This window comes from Coregonus lavaretus (genome assembly GCF_964263955.1).
Source record: "Coregonus lavaretus genome assembly, contig: HAP1_SCAFFOLD_808, whole genome shotgun sequence".
Classification (NCBI taxonomy): Eukaryota; Metazoa; Chordata; class Actinopteri; order Salmoniformes; family Salmonidae; genus Coregonus; species Coregonus lavaretus.
Window position 1 is genome coordinate 176,835 of NW_028162377.1, and position 17,115 is coordinate 193,949.

General features: G+C 46.5%; 1 protein-coding gene across 1 annotated transcript in view; it reads right to left on the reverse strand.

The window, feature by feature from the left end:
* Positions 1-424: 424 nt before the first annotated feature.
* The window catches only part of LOC311119314 (epithelial membrane protein 2-like), a 52,338-nt gene continuing 35,647 nt past the window's right edge, over positions 425-17,115 (reverse strand). Inside the window, exons 4-5 of the mRNA XM_084194034.1 lie at positions 6,119-6,259; positions 425-1,494 (exon numbers count right to left, since the gene is read on the reverse strand). Coding sequence (XP_084050160.1) covers positions 1,325-1,494; positions 6,119-6,259 — 311 coding nt within the window. The 3' untranslated portion in view covers positions 425-1,324. The remainder of the gene's footprint in view (positions 1,495-6,118; positions 6,260-17,115) is intronic.

Consider the following 17,115-nt stretch of genomic DNA (forward strand, 5'->3'; position numbering starts at 1 on the left):
TGTTTTTAACACACAGACTGTCAGACTGTGGGACATCATGAAGATCCTGTTTTTAACACACAGACTGTCAGACTGTGGGACATCATGAAGATCCTGTTTTTAACACACAGACTGTCAGACTGTGGGACATCATGAAGATCCTGTTTTTAACACACAGACTGTCAGACTGTGGGACATCATGAAGATCCTGTTTTTAACACACAGACTGTCAGACTGTGGGACATCATGAAGATCCTGTTTTTAACACACAGACTGTCAGACTGTGGGACATCATGAAGATCCTGTTTTTAACACACAGACTGTCAGACTGTGGGACATCATGAAGATCCTGTTTTTAACACACAGACTGTCAGCCTGTGGCTATGGGAAATCATCACTATAGTGGGTGTATTGTTACAGTGAAGCCTCAGACACACATTCCTTTAGTGGGTTTCATTTAGTTTTATTCAAGTTTGAACAGTTTTATCATCCCACCCCTGTTCTTTAATGTTCTAGATATTAACATCTCAGCATCTTTCACCAGACAGACCGGCAAGCAGAGAGACTCACAGACAGACCAATTCACAGGCAGGCCGGCAGACAGACCAACTCACAGGCAGGCCGGCAGGCAGACCAACTCACAGGCAGGCCGCCAGGCAGACCAACTCACAGGCAGGCCGGCAGACAGACCAACTCACAGGCAGGCCGGCAGGCAGACAGACAGACCAACTCAAAGGCAGGCCGCCAGGCAGACAGACAGACCAACTCACAGGCAGGCAGACAGACAGACAGACCAACTCACAGGCAGGCAGACAGACAGACCAACTCAAAGGCAGGCCGCCAGGCAGACAGACAGACCAACTCACAGGTAGGCAGACAGACAGACAGACCAACTCACAGGCAGGCCGGCAGACAGACAGACCAACTCACAGGCAGGCAGACAGACAGACCAACTCAAAGGCAGGCCGCCAGGCAGACAGACAGACCAACTCACAGGCAGGCAGACAGACAGACCAACTCACAGACAGGCCGGCAGACAGACGGACAATCCTACATATTCCACCTTGTCTTCTACACCAGGTGTACTCTATGGACTAGGACTAACATAGCTAGGTGTTGTATTGCTCTCTTCCTGAAGCAGAATCCTCAGGGGGCGGGGCTTACTGGGCTACGTTCCAACAGTCCTATAGAGCGTCCTCTCCTTGGCTCCTTGTCAAGGTTTGATAGGGGGTTGGATAGGGTTTCCAGGGTATATTATGGGGTGTTGCTGTGTCTGTGTTTCCACAGCGCTAGATACATGAGGGGTTTGATAGGGTTTCCAGGGTATATTATGGGGTGTTTGCGTCTATTTGCGTTTCCTCAGCACCAGATACATGAGTCCACTGATGAGGGTCATGGGGAAGCTGACCCAGGCCAGGACGTAGGACGAACCGTATCCCCCCTTCCTTAGAGACTCCTCCGTAAAACCCTCTCTCTCCGCCGTGTAGATGGACGCTCCGATCATCACACACAGGCCTGCGGGGAGGGGGGGGGGGGGAGGAGGAGTTAGGAACTAGGATAGGAAGGTCGTAGGGTACAGAACCCCTACAACTGACAGGACGTTTAAACCGGAACACTGCAACGGCCTGCTTTACAGTGACCTTCAGGAGTATTCGTACTCCTTGACATTTTACACATCGTTACAGCCTGAATTAAAAATGGATTAAAAAAAAAACTAAAATCTCATCCATCTACACACATTACCCCATAATTTATTGAAAATGAAATACAGAAATATCTAATTTACACTCGTATTCACACCCCTGAGTCAACACATGTTAGAATCACCTTTGGCAGCGACTACAGCTGTGAGTCTTTCTGGGTCTCTAAGCACTTTGCACATTATATATTTTTTAAGATTCTTAAAGTTCTGTCAAGTTGGTTGTTGATCATTGCTAGACAGCCATTTTCAAGTCTTGCCATTAGATTTTCAAGCCGATTTAAGTCAAAACTGTAACTTGGCCACTCAGGAACATTCAATGTCGTCTTGGTAAGCAACTCCAGTGTATATTTGGCCTTGTGCTTTAGGTTATTGTCCTGCTGAAAGGTGAATTCATCTCCCAGTGTCTGGTGGAAAGCAGACTGAACCAGGTTTTCCTCTAGGATTTTGCCTGTGCTTAGCTCTATTCTGTTTCTTTTTATCCCCCCAAAAAACTCCCTTGTCCTTGCCGATGACAAGCATACCCATAACATGATGCAGCCACCACCATGTTTGAAAATATGAAGCGTGGTACTCAGTGACGAGTTGGATTTGCCCCAAACATAACGCTTTGTATTTAGGACATAAAGTTCATTCTTTCCACTCTGTCAATTAGGTTAGTATTGTGGAATAACTACAGTGTTGTTGATCCCATCCTCAGTTTTCTCCCATCACAGCCATTCAACTCTGTAACTGTTTTAAAGTCACCATTGGCCTCATGGTGAAAATCCCTGAGCGGTTTCCTTCCTCTCCAGCAACTGAGTTAGGAAGGACTCCTGTATCTTTGTAGAGACTGGGTGTATTGATACACCATCCAAAGTGTAATTAATAACTTCACCATGCTCAAAAGGGTATTTTGGTATTTATTTTGTATTTTATTCAGGATCCCCCATTAGCTGTTGCAAAAGCAGCAGCTACTTTTCCTGGGGTCCACACAAAACATGACATAATACAGAACATCAATAGACAAGAACAGCTCAAGGACAGAACTACATAAATGTTTTAAAAATGGCACACGTAGCCTACATATCAATACATACACACAAACTATCTAGGTCAAATAGGGGAGAGGCGTTGTGCCGCGAGGTGTTGCTTTATCTAGTTTTTTTAAACCAGGTTTGCTGTTTATTTGACAAATATATGTTTGACAAATATATGGAGATGGAATGTAGTTCCATGCAGTAATGGCTCTATATAGTACTGTACGCTTTCTTTAATTTGTTCTGGATTTGGGGACTGTGAAAAGACCCCTGGTGGCATGTCTGGTGGGGTAAGTGTGTGTGTCAGTGCTGTGTGTAAGTTGACTATGCAAACAATTTGGAATTTTCAACACAATGTTTGTTATAAAAAGAAAAAGGGATATTCAATGTCTGCTTTTTTTTTGTACCCATGTACCAATAGGTGCCCTTCTCCGCGAGGCATTGGAAAACCTCCCTGGTCTTTGGGGTTGAATTTGAAATTCATTGCTCGACTGAGGGACCTTACAATTATCTGTATGTGTGGGGTACACTATTAAACACTATTATTGCATGACGAGTGAGTCCATGCAACTTATTATGTGACTTGTTAAGCACATTTCTACTCCTGAACTTATTTAGGCTTGCCATAACAAAGAGGTTGAATGCTGATTGACTCCAGACATTTCAGCTTTTCATTTTTTTTTTTTTTTTTTATATTCCACTTTGACATTATGGGGTATTGTGTGTAGGCCAGTGACACAAACATTTTAATACAGGCTGTAACACAACAACATGTGGAAAAAGTCAAGGGGTGTGAATACTTTCTGAAGGAACTAATACCCTATGTTGCCAGATGCAATTACAGTGTAGGTACATTGGTTTATAGCAAGGAAAACCTGGCGCAGACGTATATCCTTTGAGTGGTATTTTAGCATGAACAGTATTGGCACTCACCAGACAGTAGGAAAACCTGACGTAGACGTATATCTGGCGGTATATATTAGCATGAACAGTATTGGCACTCACCAGACAGTAGGAAAACCTGGCGTAGACGTATATCCTTTGAGTGGTATATTTTAGCATGAACAGTATTGGCACTCACCAGACAGTAGGAAAACCTGACGTAGACGTATATCCTCTGAGTGGTATATATTAGCATGAACAGTATTGGCACTCACCAGACAGTAGGAAAACCTGACGTAGACGTATATCTGGCGGTATATATTAGCATGAACAGTATTGGCACTCACCAGACAGTAGGAAAACCTGGCGTAGACGTATATCCTCTGAGTGGTATATTTTAGCATGAACAGTATTGGCACTCACCAGACAGTAGGAAAACCTGGCGTAGACGTATATCCTTTGAGTGGTATATTTTAGCATGAACAGTATTGGCACTCACCAGACAGTAGGAAAACCTGGCGTAGACGTATATCCTTTGAGTGGTATATTTTAGCATGAACAGTATTGGCACTCACCAGACAGTAGGAAAACCTGGCGTAGACGTATATCCTCTGAGTGGTATATTTTAGCATGAACAGTATTGGCACTCACCAGACAGTAGGAAAACCTGACGTAGACGTATATCCTTTGAGTGGTATATTTTAGCATGAACAGTATTAGCACTCACCAGACAGTAGGAAAACCTGACGTAGACGTATATCCTCTGAGTGGTATATTTTAGCATGAACAGTATTGGCACTCACCAGACAGTAGGAAAACCTGGCGTAGACGTATATCCTCTGAGTGGTATATTTTAGCATGAACAGTATTGGCACTCACCAGACAGTAGGAAAACCTGGCGTAGACGTATATCCTCTGAGTGGTATATTACCATGAACAGTATTGGCACTCACCAGACAGTAGGAAAACCTGACGTAGACGTATATCCTCTGAGTGGTATATTTTAGCATGAACAGTATTGGCACTCACCAGACAGTAGGAAAACCTGGCGTAGACGTATATCCTCTGAGTGGTATATTTTAGCATGAACAGTATTGGCACTCACCAGACAGTAGGAAAACCTGGCGTAGACGTATATCCTCTGAGTGGTATATTACCATGAACAGTATTGGCACTCACCAGACAGTAGGAAAACCTGACGTAGACGTATATCCTTTGAGTGGTATATTTTAGCATGAACAGTATTGGCACTCACCAGACAGTAGGAAAACCTGGCGTAGACGTATATCCTCTGAGTGGTATATTTTAGCATGAACAGTATTGGCACTCACCAGACAGTAGGAAAACCTGACGTAGACGTATATCCTCTGAGTGGTATATTAGCATGAACAGTATTGGCACTCACCAGACAGTAGGAAAACCTGGCGTAGACGTATATCCTTTGAGTGGTATATTTTAGCATGAACAGTATTGGCACTCACCAGACAGTAGGAAAACCTGGCGTAGACGTATATCCTTTGAGTGGTATATTTTAGCATGAACAGTATTGGCACTCACCAGACAGTAGGAAAACCTGGCGTAGACGTATATCCTTTGAGTGGTATATTTTAGCATGAACAGTATTGGCACTCACCAGACAGTAGGAAAACCTGACGTAGACGTATATCCTTTGAGTGGTATATTTTAGCATGAACAGTATTGGCACTCACCAGACAGTAGGAAAACCTGGCGTAGACGTATATCCTCTGAGTGGTATATTTTAGCATGAACAGTATTGGCACTCACCAGACAGTAGGAAAACCTGGCGTAGACGTATATCTTTTGAGTGGTATATTTTAGCATGAACAGTATTGGCACTCACCAGACAGTAGGAAAACCTGGCGTAGACGTATATCTTTGAGTGGTATATTTTAGCATGAACAGTATTGGCACTCACCAGACAGTAGGAAAACCTGGCGTAGACGTATATCCTTTGAGTGGTATATTTTAGCATGAACAGTATTGGCACTCACCAGACAGTAGGAAAACCTGACGTAGACGTATATCCTTTGAGTGGTATATTTTAGCATGAACAGTATTGGCACTCACCAGACAGTAGGAAAACCTGGCGTAGACGTATATCCTTTGAGTGGTATATTTTAGCATGAACAGTATTGGCACTCACCAGACAGTAGGAAAACCTGGCGTAGACGTATATCCTTTGAGTGGTATATATTAGCATGAACAGTATTGGCACTCACCAGACAGTAGGAAAACCTGGCGTAGACGTATATCTTTTGAGTGGTATATTTTAGCATGAACAGTATTGGCACTCACCAGACAGTAGGAAAACCTGGCGCAGACGTATATCTTTGAGTGGTATTTTAGCATGAACAGTATTGGCACTCACCAGACAGTAGGAAAACCTGGCGTAGACGTATATCTTTTGAGTGGTATATATTAGCATGAACAGTATTGGCACTCACCAGACAGTAGGAAAACCTGGCGCAGACGTATATCCTTTGAGTGGTATATTACCATGAACAGTATTGGCACTCACCAGACAGTAGCTGGACGACGGCTGTAAAAATGAATCGCTCTCCTTGTTTCAGTCTGAAGAGCTGCAGGATGAACACAAAGAACCCCACGCAGCAGAGAATGGTGGACAGGATCATAGTGGCCTGGACGGCCTGTAGATAGGCTACAGAGACACAGAGACAGAGAGAGAGACAGAGAGAGAGACAGAGAGAGAGACAGAGAGAGAGACAGAGAGAGAGACAGAGAGAGAGAGAGAGAGAGACAGAGAGAGAGAGAGAGAGAGAGAGTGAGAGAGACTGTTTATTTCACTTTTGTTTTATATATTTCACTTGCTTTGGAAACATATGATTCCCATGTCAATAAAGCCCTTGAATTGAATTGAGAGAGGAGTGTTACACAGACAGAGAGAGAGAGAGAGGAGTGTTACACAGACAGAGAGAGAGGAGTGTTACACAGACAGAGAGAGAGAGAGAGGAGTGTTACAGAGAGAGAGAGAGAGAGAGGAGTGTTACACAGACAGAGAGAGAGAGAGGAGTATTACACAGACAGAGAGAGAGGAGTGTTACACAGACAGAGAGAGAGAGAGGAGTGTTACACAGACAGAGAGAGAGAGGAGTGTTACACAGACAGAGAGAGAGGAGTGTTACACAGAGAGAGAGAGAGAGAGAGAGGAGTGTTACACAGAGAGAGAGAGAGGAGTGTTACACAGAGAGAGAGAGAGAGAGAGAGAGAGAGGAGTGTTACACAGAGAGAGAGAGAGGAGTGTTACACAGAGAGAGAGAGAGGAGTGTTACACAGAGAGAGAGAGAGAGAGGAGTGTTACACAGAGAGAGAGAGAGAGAGAGAGAGAGAGAGGAGTGTTACACAGAGAGAGAGAGAGGAGTGTTACACAGAGAGAGAGAGAGAGGAGTGTTACACAGACAGAGAGAGAGAGAGGAGTATTACACAGACAGAGAGAGAGAGGAGTGTTACACAGACAGAGAGAGAGAGAGGAGTGTTACACAGACAGAGAGAGAGAGAGGAGTGTTACACAGACAGAGAGAGAGAGGAGTGTTACACAGACAGAGAGAGAGGAGTGTTACACAGACAGAGAGAGAGAGGAGTGTTACACAGACAGAGAGAGAGAGAGGAGTGTTACACAGACAGAGAGAGAGAGAGGAGTGTTACACAGACAGAGAGAGAGAGGAGTGTTACACAGACAGAGAGAGAGGAGTGTTACACAGAGAGAGAGAGAGAGGAGTGTTACACAGAGAGAGATAGAGGAGTGTTACACAGACAGAGAGAGAGAGAGGAGTGTTACACAGACAGAGAGAGAGAGAGGAGTGTTACACAGAGAGAGATAGAGGAGTGTTACACAGACAGAGAGAGAGAGAGGAGTGTTACACAGACAGAGAGAGAGAGAGGAGTGTTACACAGAGAGAGATAGAGGAGTATTACACAGACAGAGAGAGAGAGAGGAGTGTTACACAGACAGAGAGAGAGAGAGGAGTGTTACACAGACAGAGAGAGAGAGAGAGGAGTGTTACACAGACAGAGAGAGAGAGAGGAGTGTTACACAGACAGAGAGAGAGAGAGGAGTGTTACACAGACAGAGAGAGAGAGAGGAGTGTTACACAGACAGAGAGAGAGAGAGGAGTGTTACACAGACAGAGAGAGAGAGAGGAGTGTTACACAGACAGAGAGAGAGAGAGGAGTGTTACACAGACAGAGAGAGAGGAGTGTTACACAGAGAGAGAGAGAGAGAGAGGAGTGTTACACAGACAGAGAGAGAGGAGTGTTACACAGACAGAGAGAGAGAGAGGAGTGTTACACAGACAGAGAGAGAGAGAGGAGTGTTACACAGAGAGAGATAGAGGAGTATTACACAGACAGAGAGAGAGAGAGGAGTGTTACACAGACAGAGAGAGAGAGAGGAGTGTTACACAGACAGAGAGAGAGAGAGAGGAGTGTTACACAGACAGAGAGAGAGAGAGGAGTGTTACACAGACAGAGAGAGAGAGAGGAGTGTTACACAGACAGAGAGAGAGAGAGGAGTGTTACACAGACAGAGAGAGAGAGAGGAGTGTTACACAGACAGAGAGAGAGAGAGGAGTGTTACACAGACAGAGAGAGAGAGAGGAGTGTTACACAGACAGAGAGAGAGGAGTGTTACACAGAGAGAGAGAGAGAGAGAGGAGTGTTACACAGACAGAGAGAGAGGAGTGTTACACAGACAGAGAGCGAGAGGAGTGTTACACAGACAGAGAGAGAGGAGTGTTACACAGACAGACAGAGAGAGAGGAGTGTTACACAGACAGAGAGAGAGGAGTGTTACACAGACAGAGAGAGAGAGAGGAGTGTTACACAGACAGAGAGAGAGAGGAGTGTTACACAGACAGAGAGAGAGGAGTGTTACACAGACAGACAGAGAGAGAGGAGTGTTACACAGACAGAGAGAGAGAGAGAGGAGTGTTACACAGACAGAGAGAGAGAGAGAGAGAGGAGTGTTACACAGACAGAGAGAGAGGAGTGTTACACAGACAGAGAGAGAGAGAGGAGTGTTACACAGAGAGAGAGGAGTGTTACACAGACAGAGAGAGAGAGGAGTGTTACACAGACAGAGAGAGAGAGAGGAGTGTTACACAGACAGAGAGAGAGGAGTGTTACACAGACAGAGAGAGGAGTGTTACACAGACAGAGAGAGAGAGAGGGGTGTTACACAGACAGAGAGAGAGAGAGGAGTGTTACACAGACAGAGAGAGAGAGAGGGGTGTTACACAGACAGAGAGAGAGAGGAGTGTTACACAGACAGAGAGAGAGAGGAGTATTACACAGACAGAGAGAGAGGAGTGTTACACAGAGAGAGAGAGAGAGAGAGAGGGGTGTTACACAGACAGAGAGAGAGAGGAGTGTTACACAGACAGAGAGAGAGAGAGGAGTATTACACAGACAGAGAGAGAGGAGTGTTACACAGAGAGAGAGAGAGAGAGGAGTATTACACAGACAGAGAGAGAGGAGTGTTACACAGACAGAGAGAGAGAGAGGGGTGTTACACAGACAGAGAGAGAGAGGAGTGTTACACAGACAGAGAGAGAGAGAGGAGTGTTACACAGACAGAGAGAGAGGAGTGTTACACAGACAGAGAGAGAGAGAGGAGTGTTACACAGACAGAGAGAGAGAGAGGGGTGTTACACAGACAGAGAGAGAGAGGAGTGTTACACAGACAGAGAGAGAGAGAGAGAGAGAGAGAGAGAGGAGTGTTACACAGACAGAGAGAGAGAGGAGTGTTACACAGACAGAGAGAGAGAGAGGAGTGTTACACAGACAGAGAGAGAGGAGTGTTACACAGACAGAGAGAGAGAGAGCAGTGTTACACAGACAGAGAGAGAGAGAGGAGTATTACACAGACAGAGAGAGAGAGAGAGGAGTGTTACACAGACAGAGAGAGAGAGATGAGTATTACACAGACAGAGAGAGAGGAGTGTTACACAGACAGAGAGAGAGAGAGAGAGAGAGAGAGAGGAGTGTTACACAGACAGAGAGAGAGAGGAGTGTTACACAGACAGAGAGAGAGAGAGGAGTGTTACACAGACAGAGAGAGAGAGGAGTGTTACACAGACAGAGAGAGAGAGAGGAGTGTTACACAGACAGAGAGAGAGAGAGGAGTGTTACACAGACAGAGAGAGAGAGAGGAGTGTTACACAGACAGAGAGAGAAGAGAGGAGTATTACACAGACAGAGAGAGAGAGAGGAGTGTTACACAGACAGACAGAGAGAGGAGTGTTACACAGACAGAGAGAGAGAGAGGAGTGTTACACAGACAGAGAGAGAGAGAGGGGTGTTACACAGACAGAGAGAGAGAGGAGTGTTACACAGACAGAGAGAGAGAGAGGAGTGTTACACAGACAGAGAGAGAGGAGTGTTACACAGACAGAGAGAGAGAGAGGAGTGTTACACAGACAGAGAGAGAGAGAGGGGTGTTACACAGACAGAGAGAGAGAGGAGTGTTACACAGACAGAGAGAGAGAGAGGAGTGTTACACAGACAGAGAGAGAGAGAGGGGTGTTACACAGACAGAGAGAGAGAGAGGAGTGTTACACAGACAGAGAGAGAGAGGGGTGTTACACAGACAGAGAGAGAGAGGAGTGTTACACAGACAGAGAGAGAGGAGTGTTACACAGAGAGAGAGAGAGAGAGAGAGGGGTGTTACACAGACAGAGAGAGAGAGGAGTGTTACACAGACAGAGAGAGAGAGAGGAGTATTACACAGACAGAGAGAGAGGAGTGTTACACAGAGAGAGAGAGAGAGAGGAGTATTACACAGACAGAGAGAGAGGAGTGTTACACAGACAGAGAGAGAGAGAGGGGTGTTACACAGACAGAGAGAGAGAGGAGTGTTACACAGACAGAGAGAGAGAGAGGAGTGTTACACAGACAGAGAGAGAGGAGTGTTACACAGACAGAGAGAGAGAGAGGAGTGTTACACAGACAGAGAGAGAGAGAGGGGTGTTACACAGACAGAGAGAGAGAGGAGTGTTACACAGACAGAGAGAGAGAGAGAGAGAGAGAGAGAGAGGAGTGTTACACAGACAGAGAGAGAGAGGAGTGTTACACAGACAGAGAGAGAGAGAGGAGTGTTACACAGACAGAGAGAGAGAGAGGAGTATTACACAGACAGAGAGAGAGAGAGGAGTGTTACACAGACAGACAGAGAGAGGAGTGTTACACAGACAGAGAGAGAGAGAGGAGTATTACACAGACAGAGAGAGAGAGAGGAGTGTTACACAGACAGAGAGAGAGAGAGGAGTGTTACACAGACAGAGAGAGAGAGAGGAGTATTACACAGACAGAGAGAGAGAGAGGAGTGTTACACAGACAGAGAGAGAGGAGTGTTACACAGACAGAGAGAGAGGAGTGTTACACAGACAGAGAGAGAGAGAGGAGTGTTACACAGACAGAGAGAGAGAGAGGAGTGTTACACAGACAGAGAGAGAGAGAGGAGTATTACACAGACAGAGAGAGAGAGAGGAGTGTTACACAGACAGAGAGAGAGGAGTGTTACACAGACAGAGAGAGAGAGAGGAGTGTTACACAGACAGAGAGAGAGAGAGGGGTGTTACACAGACAGAGAGAGAGAGGAGTGTTACACAGACAGAGAGAGAGAGTGGGGTGTTACACAGACAGAGAGAGAGAGGAGTGTTACACAGACAGAGAGAGAGAGAGAGGAGTGTTACACAGACAGAGAGAGAGAGAGGGGTGTTACACAGACAGAGAGAGAGAGGAGTATTACACAGACAGAGAGAGAGAGAGAGAGAGAGAGAGAGAGAGAGAGGAGTGTTACACAGACAGAGAGAGAGAGGAGTGTTACACAGACAGAGAGAGAGAGAGGAGTGTTACACAGACAGAGAGAGAGAGAGGAGTGTTACACAGACAGAGAGAGAGAGAGGGGTGTTACACAGACAGAGAGAGAGGGGTGTTACACAGACAGAGAGAGAGAGAGGAGTGTTACACAGACAGAGAGAGAGGAGTGTTACACAGACAGAGAGAGAGAGAGGAGTGTTACACAGACAGAGAGAGAGAGAGGAGTGTTACACAGACAGAGAGAGAGAGAGAGAGGAGTGTTACACAGACAGAGAGAGAGAGAGAGAGGAGTGTTACACAGACAGAGAGAGAGAGAGGAGTGTTACACAGACAGAGAGAGAGAGGAGTGTTACACAGACAGAGAGAGAGAGGAGTGTTACACAGACAGAGAGAGAGAGGAGTGTTACACAGACAGAGAGAGAGAGAGGAGTGTTACACAGACAGAGAGAGAGAGAGGAGTGTTACACAGACAGAGAGAGAGGAGTGTTACACAGACAGAGAGAGAGAGGAGTGTTACACAGAGAGAGAGAGAGAGGAGTGTTACACAGACAGAGAAAGAGGAGTGTTACACAGACAGAGAGAGAGAGGAGTGTTACACAGAGAGAGAGAGAGAGGAGTGTTACACAGACAGAGAAAGAGGAGTGTTACACAGAGAGAGAGAGAGAGGAGTGTTACACAGACAGAGAGAGAGAGGAGTGTTACACAGAGAGAGAGAGAGAGGAGTGTTACACAGAGAGAGAGAGAGAGAGAGAGGAGTGTTACACAGAGAGAGAGAGAGAGAGAGGAGTGTTACACAGAGAGAGAGAGAGAGGAGTGTTACACAGACAGAGAGAGAGGAGTGTTACACAGAGAGAGAGAGAGGAGTGTTACACAGACAGACAGAGAGAGAGGAGTGTTACACAGACAGAGAGAGAGAGAGAGGAGTGTTACACAGACAGAGAGAGAGAGAGAGAGAGGAGTGTTACACAGACAGAGAGAGAGGAGTGTTACACAGACAGAGAGAGAGAGAGGAGTGTTACACAGAGAGAGAGAGGAGTGTTACACAGACAGAGAGAGAGAGGAGTGTTACACAGACAGAGAGAGAGAGAGGAGTGTTACACAGACAGAGAGAGAGGAGTGTTACACAGACAGAGAGAGAGAGAGGAGTGTTACACAGACAGAGAGAGAGAGAGGGGTGTTACACAGACAGAGAGAGAGAGAGGAGTGTTACACAGACAGAGAGAGAGAGGGGTGTTACACAGACAGAGAGAGAGAGGAGTGTTACACAGACAGAGAGAGAGGAGTGTTACACAGAGAGAGAGAGAGAGAGAGAGGGGTGTTACACAGACAGAGAGAGAGAGGAGTGTTACACAGACAGAGAGAGAGAGAGGAGTATTACACAGACAGAGAGAGAGGAGTGTTACACAGAGAGAGAGAGAGAGAGGAGTATTACACAGACAGAGAGAGAGGAGTGTTACACAGACAGAGAGAGAGAGAGGGGTGTTACACAGACAGAGAGAGAGAGGAGTGTTACACAGACAGAGAGAGAGAGAGGAGTGTTACACAGACAGAGAGAGAGGAGTGTTACACAGACAGAGAGAGAGAGAGGAGTGTTACACAGACAGAGAGAGAGAGAGGGGTGTTACACAGACAGAGAGAGAGAGGAGTGTTACACAGACAGAGAGAGAGAGAGAGAGAGAGAGAGAGAGGAGTGTTACACAGACAGAGAGAGAGAGGAGTGTTACACAGACAGAGAGAGAGAGAGGAGTGTTACACAGACAGAGAGAGAGAGGAGTGTTACACAGACAGAGAGAGAGAGAGGAGTGTTACACAGACAGAGAGAGAGAGAGAAGTATTACACAGACAGAGAGAGAGAGAGGAGTGTTACACAGACAGAGAGAGAGAGATGAGTATTACACAGACAGAGAGAGAGGAGTGTTACACAGACAGAGAGAGAGAGAGAGAGAGAGAGAGAGAGAGAGGAGTGTTACACAGACAGAGAGAGAGAGGAGTGTTACACAGACAGAGAGAGAGAGAGGAGTGTTACACAGACAGAGAGAGAGAGGAGTGTTACACAGACAGAGAGAGAGAGGAGTGTTACACAGACAGAGAGAGAGAGAGGAGTGTTACACAGACAGAGAGAGAGAGAGGAGTGTTACACAGACAGAGAGAGAGAGAGGAGTATTACACAGACAGAGAGAGAGAGAGGAGTGTTACACAGACAGACAGAGAGAGGAGTGTTACACAGACAGAGAGAGAGAGAGGAGTGTTACACAGACAGAGAGAGAGAGGAGTGTTACACAGACAGAGAGAGAGAGAGGAGTGTTACACAGACAGAGAGAGAGAGAGGAGTGTTACACAGACAGAGAGAGAGAGAGGAGTATTACACAGACAGAGAGAGAGAGAGGAGTGTTACACAGACAGAGAGAGAGGGAGTGTTACACAGACAGAGAGAGAGAGAGGAGTGTTACACAGACAGAGAGAGAGAGAGGGGTGTTACACAGACAGAGAGAGAGAGGAGTGTTACACAGACAGAGAGAGAGAGTGGAGTGTTACACAGACAGAGAGAGAGAGGAGTGTTACACAGACAGAGAGAGAGAGAGAGGAGTGTTACACAGACAGAGAGAGAGAGAGGGGTGTTACACAGACAGAGAGAGAGAGGAGTATTACACAGACAGAGAGAGAGAGAGAGAGAGAGAGAGAGAGAGAGAGGAGTGTTACACAGACAGAGAGAGAGAGGAGTGTTACACAGACAGAGAGAGAGAGAGGAGTGTTACACAGACAGAGAGAGAGAGGAGTGTTACACAGACAGAGAGAGAGAGAGGGGTGTTACACAGACAGAGAGAGAGGGGTGTTACACAGACAGAGAGAGAGAGAGGAGTGTTACACAGACAGAGAGAGAGGAGTGTTACACAGACAGAGAGAGAGAGAGGAGTGTTACACAGACAGAGAGAGAGAGAGGAGTGTTACACAGACAGAGAGAGAGAGAGAGAGGAGTGTTACACAGACAGAGAGAGAGAGAGAGAGGAGTGTTACACAGACAGAGAGAGAGAGAGGAGTGTTACACAGACAGAGAGAGAGAGGAGTGTTACACAGACAGAGAGAGAGAGGAGTGTTACACAGACAGAGAGAGAGAGGAGTGTTACACAGACAGAGAGAGAGAGAGGAGTGTTACACAGACAGAGAGAGAGAGAGGAGTGTTACACAGACAGAGAGAGAGGAGTGTTACACAGACAGAGAGAGAGAGGAGTGTTACACAGAGAGAGAGAGAGAGGAGTGTTACACAGACAGAGAGAGAGGAGTGTTACACAGACAGAGAGAGAGAGGAGTGTTACACAGAGAGAGAGAGAGAGGAGTGTTACACAGACAGAGAAAGAGGAGTGTTACACAGAGAGAGAGAGAGAGGAGTGTTACACAGACAGAGAGAGAGAGGAGTGTTACACAGAGAGAGAGAGAGAGGAGTGTTACACAGAGAGAGAGAGAGAGAGGAGTGTTACACAGAGAGAGAGAGAGAGGAGTGTTACACAGAGAGAGAGAGAGAGGAGTGTTACACAGACAGAGAGAGAGGAGTGTTACACAGAGAGAGAGAGAGGAGTGTTACACAGACAGACAGAGAGAGAGGAGTGTTACACAGACAGAGAGAGAGAGAGGAGTGTTACACAGACAGAGAGAGAGAGAGAGAGAGAGTGTTACACAGACAGAGAGAGAGGAGTGTTACACAGACAGAGAGAGAGAGAGGAGTGTTACACAGAGAGAGAGAGGAGTGTTACACAGACAGAGAGAGAGAGGAGTGTTACACAGACAGAGAGAGAGAGAGGAGTGTTACACAGACAGAGAGAGAGGAGTGTTACACAGACAGAGAGAGAGAGAGGAGTGTTACACAGACAGAGAGAGAGAGAGGGGTGTTACACAGACAGAGAGAGAGAGAGGAGTGTTACACAGACAGAGAGAGAGAGGGGTGTTACACAGACAGAGAGAGAGAGGAGTGTTACACAGACAGAGAGAGAGGAGTGTTACACAGAGAGAGAGAGAGAGAGAGAGGGGTGTTACACAGACAGAGAGAGAGAGAGGAGTGTTACACAGACAGAGAGAGAGAGAGGAGTATTACACAGACAGAGAGAGAGGAGTGTTACACAGAGAGAGAGAGAGAGAGAGGAGTATTACACAGACAGAGAGAGAGGAGTGTTACACAGACAGAGAGAGAGAGAGGGGTGTTACACAGACAGAGAGAGAGAGGAGTGTTACACAGACAGAGAGAGAGAGAGGAGTGTTACACAGACAGAGAGAGAGGAGTGTTACACAGACAGAGAGAGAGAGAGGAGTGTTACACAGACAGAGAGAGAGAGAGGGGTGTTACACAGACAGAGAGAGAGAGGAGTGTTACACAGACAGAGAGAGAGAGAGAGAGAGAGAGAGAGAGGAGTGTTACACAGACAGAGAGAGAGAGGAGTGTTACACAGACAGAGAGAGAGAGAGGAGTGTTACACAGACAGAGAGAGAGAGGAGTGTTACACAGACAGAGAGAGAGAGAGGAGTGTTACACAGACAGAGAGAGAGAGAGAAGTATTACACAGACAGAGAGAGAGAGAGGAGTGTTACACAGACAGAGAGAGAGAGATGAGTATTACACAGACAGAGAGAGAGGAGTGTTACACAGACAGAGAGAGAGAGAGAGAGAGAGAGAGAGAGAGAGGAGTGTTACACAGACAGAGAGAGAGAGGAGTGTTACACAGACAGAGAGAGAGAGAGGAGTGTTACACAGACAGAGAGAGAGAGGAGTGTTACACAGACAGAGAGAGAGAGGAGTGTTACACAGACAGAGAGAGAGAGAGGAGTATTACACAGACAGAGAGAGAGAGAGGAGTGTTACACAGACAGAGAGAGAGAGAGGAGTATTACACAGACAGAGAGAGAGAGAGGAGTGTTACACAGACAGACAGAGAGAGGAGTGTTACACAGACAGAGAGAGAGAGAGGAGTGTTACACAGACAGAGAGAGAGGAGTGTTACACAGACAGAGAGAGAGAGAGGAGTGTTACACAGACAGAGAGAGAGAGAGGAGTGTTACACAGACAGAGAGAGAGAGAGGAGTATTACACAGACAGAGAGAGAGAGAGGAGTGTTACACAGACAGAGAGAGAGGAGTGTTACACAGACAGAGAGAGAGAGAGGAGTGTTACACAGACAGAGAGAGAGAGAGGGGTGTTACACAGACAGAGAGAGAGAGGAGTGTTACACAGACAGAGAGAGAGAGTGGGGTGTTACACAGACAGAGAGAGAGAGGAGTGTTACACAGACAGAGAGAGAGAGAGAGGAGTGTTACACAGACAGAGAGAGAGAGAGGGGTGTTACACAGACAGAGAGAGAGAGGAGTATTACACAGACAGAGAGAGAGAGAGAGAGAGAGAGAGAGAGAGAGAGAGAGAGAGGAGTGTTACACAGACAGAGAGAGAGAGGAGTGTTACACAGACAGAGAGAGAGAGAGGAGTGTTACACAGACAGAGAGAGAGAGAGGAGTGTTACACAGACAGAGAGAGAGAGAGGGGTGTTACACAGACAGAGAGAGAGGGGTGTTACACAGACAGAGAGAGAGAGAGGAGTGTTACACAGACAGAGAGAGAGGAGTGTTACACAGACAGAGAGAGAGAGAGGAGTGTTACACAGACAGAGAGAGAGAGAGGAGTGTTACACAGACAGAGAG